This window comes from Tupaia chinensis, unplaced genomic scaffold (assembly GCF_000334495.1).
Source record: "Tupaia chinensis unplaced genomic scaffold, TupChi_1.0 Scaffold000115_1, whole genome shotgun sequence".
NCBI classification, from domain to species: domain Eukaryota; kingdom Metazoa; phylum Chordata; class Mammalia; order Scandentia; family Tupaiidae; genus Tupaia; species Tupaia belangeri.
This window is the reverse complement of record NW_006159579.1, coordinates 5,626,194-5,629,433: the sequence shown is the minus strand read 5'-3', so window position 1 is coordinate 5,629,433 and position 3,240 is coordinate 5,626,194. Positions and strand designations below refer to the sequence as shown.

General features: G+C 53.1%; 1 protein-coding gene across 1 annotated transcript in view; it reads left to right on the top strand.

Annotated features, from left to right (window-relative positions):
* TGM2 (transglutaminase 2) overlaps nt 1-3,240 on the top strand; it is a 34,331-nt gene that overhangs the window by 24,535 nt on the left and 6,556 nt on the right. The window contains exon 10 of the mRNA XM_006144125.2: nt 1,357-1,629. Coding sequence (XP_006144187.1) covers nt 1,357-1,629 — 273 coding nt within the window. The remainder of the gene's footprint in view (nt 1-1,356; nt 1,630-3,240) is intronic.

Genomic DNA, 3,240 nt, shown 5'->3' with positions numbered 1-3,240 from the left:
AGAAAGCAAGCCACCAGGTCTGGGACTCAAACCGTGGTCAGTCATGTGGGAGTGTCCAGTGCCTTAATCACCACACCATCTGCTGGCCCCCTCAGTTTACTTTTTAAAATTGGATTAGAAAGACCAGTTGCTGGATTCCCACATAGTTGCCCGTGGTTCAAGTCCCGGACCTAGTGGCTTAAAACTCATGCCAAGTGCCTGTGTTTTTGTGCCCAAAATCCCAAGAGGAGAATGGAGGAGAAGGGATTGTGGGTGGCCATCCCCCCGGGGGATGATTTCTTACTTTCTGTCTGTGTCTATCTCTGTCTCTCTTGTGGGTACATGTGCCCTACAGAAAAATCTCTCTCTAAAAGAAAAAAAAAAAAAAAGGATTCAAGCACACACCACAGCCAGTTCAATACAATAGATATTTTCTTTTTTGTTTGTTTTAAAATACATGACAGAGTACATGTGCATGCACAAGAGAGAGAGAGGCACCCTTCACACAGTCTGGTCACACTGTGATCTGCTCTTCTAGTTCTTCAGCCTGTGGGGTCTGGTGTTCTAGCAAGCATGCCCCCTGTGTTTCAGGCTGACCAGGCCTGGGGTTCAAACCGTAGTCTCCATGTGGGATCCAACTTTTCTTGAACAGCTCATTAGCTCTGCCCCACAGAGCTGGCCCAATACCACAGCTGTTTTCTAAGCCTCTGCTCTGTGCCTAACCCACTGTCTGCTCTCCTTTGAGCCTTGCTGACTTGCCAGGATTGACTGAAGGTGGGATTACATGACCAGGTTCTAATGGAAAAGGGTAGAGCAGAGGAGAAGATGCTCTCCCTGGCATTTCAAAGACCTGGAGCGGGTGGTTTGATAGAAAAAAAAGATAGGCACCCAATAACTCTAGGGAAAGTAAAAGGGACACAGGAGAGAGGTGAATGGAATGAAAAGAAGGGAGCAGTCTTTCCCCCTGGAAAGTGCAACAGGGAGAGAAGGGGAGGGAAAGGGCATCTGGTGGAAGTGGTCCCTCTGCAGTGCTTGGAGGTGAGAATGTTTGCTTTGTATTCATTTGTGCCTACTCTGCATCAAGCACATACAGGCCCTGGGATGACATAAAGAGAAGTAAAACAGTCTTAGCACTCCAGCACACAGAGGATAGGCACATAACCAGAACACCACCTGACAGAGAAGTGATTTTGAATGTAGAGGAGTTCATTTGTGGGAAGTAAGTTAAACACCCTTTCCTCTTCCTGCCACAGAAACGCAGACGAAGGGTCCTTCGGGGCTGCTCTGAGTGAGCAGGACTCGGATGCCAGCTTGCCCAATCGTAGCCCACTGATTGCCATTCCAGTCATGGCAGGGTGCTCTTCTCTGTCCCTGCAGGGTCCCCCGAGGAGAGGGAGGCCTTCACGAGGGCCAACCACCTGAACAAGCTGACTGAGAAAGAGGAGAAGGGGGTGGCCATGCGCATCCGTGTGGGCCAGAGCATGGGCGTAGGCAACGACTTCGACGTCTTTGCCCACATCACCAACGACACTGGCGAGGACCACGCCTGCCGCCTCCTGCTGTGTGCCCGCACCGTCAGCTACAACGGGGTCCTGGGGCCTGAGTGCGGCACTAAGGACCTGCTTGATCTTACTCTGGAGCCCTTCTCTGGTAAGGCTCTGGGTTCCTGGAGCATTTATTGATCCCCAGCTGGTGACGTGCTGGATAATGGCCTGAGCATCCAGGAGGCGTGATTGCACTCAGCCACTTACACCTGGCCGGGCCCTGTCCTAAGCACTTTATAAATACCCACCTATTCATTCTTATTTTAAAAGTGAAGGGTGGATTCTATCCTTGTCCCCATTCTCCAACGAGGAAATGGAGGCACAGAGAGGTTTGTTCACTTTCCCAAGGTCACACGGATGGGCAGTGACAGGCCTGAGGTTGGAATCTGTCCTCTCAGCAGCCATCTTGTTTTGCTTCATCTCATTTTCACGGGGCCCCTGACTACTTTCCTCTGCTGCCCTCTCCCAGCTAACCCCTTGCCTCCGTCTCCAGCTCCCCTCATGCCTCTGTAGCCTCTCCTCCCTGCCCCTTTGAGAATCTCTCCTGTTCTGAGTGCTCTCAGACTCAGAGAGGAGACCCTGAATAGATGCCACCCTTGGAACTTTCTGCAATGACACGGATGTCCTGTGTCTGTGCTGTCCGGCAAGGTGGCCACTAGCTCTGGGTGGCCCCTGAGCACTTGAACTGTGGCTGTGCAGCTCCAGGCCTACGTTTCTAACTGTGCTTAATTTGAAGTAGGTAACGCCTGAGGCCAGAAGCTGCCATACTGGACAGGGGTGTGGTAGCAACAGGAGAGGGGACCGTGCAGGCCTTAGGAAAGTGTCTCCTCCTGCCTCAGTGGGCTCCTCTTGAGTGCTCAGCCCTGGGCTTGGCCACCCACTAGGTAAGCCCTTCCCTGGGGAACAATCTCTTTGCACAGCCCTCAGCCCCAGGCAAAACCTTGTGTCACTCAAGCTTCCAGGACAGATGCCTGCGCCTAAATTGTTGTCCCCTGGGTTCCTGTTGTGGCCTTTGACACTCCCTGGTTATCTTTCTGAAAGTAAGCCTGAGGCCTTGAGAAGGACTGCAGTCACAGAGGTCCTATAGTGAGGCAGCTGCAGAAATGGGATGAGTCCAGCTCAAACTCCTTCCCCAGCAGGATGCCAGCTCCCCTCTAGAGCCCTGCAGGCACTAAAGAGGAGGGCGGAGCTGGGGAAGGAGCAGGAGCCACAGAGTAGGACACTGCCCTCCTCTGAGGCAGTGTGATCCTTCACAACCTCATGCCTGGGCCCCAAGAGGAGGGTCCCACACCTCTGGGCCTCTGAGAGGAGGTCCCGCTCTCCTGTACCTCCTCGCCCTGTCAGGCACATAGGGTCTTGATACAGCAGTGTAGGGCTGTCTAGGAGTCAGAGGTCATGCACACAGTGGACATTCGATACCCAGAGCTCGTGTGATTGTGCCCAGAGACGGTGGAGACCCCAGGGTGGGCAGATGGGCATTGTGTTTCCAAGTCTCTTGCTCTTCCTGCCCCCTACTCTGGCCTGGACAACCAGTCTTGTTTCTCTGCTTTGACCCTTGACCCAGGGACTGCCTTGTGGAACACAGCCTTCAGATTCCTAAGAGAGCTGGTCTGTGTTTGAGGCTGAGAGTCTGGTTAGAACTGCCATGTCCTTTTTTTTTTTTTTTTTAAATTTGGCCCCCCCCCCCCCCATGCCCCCCCTGGGCTCGGTCCCCCAA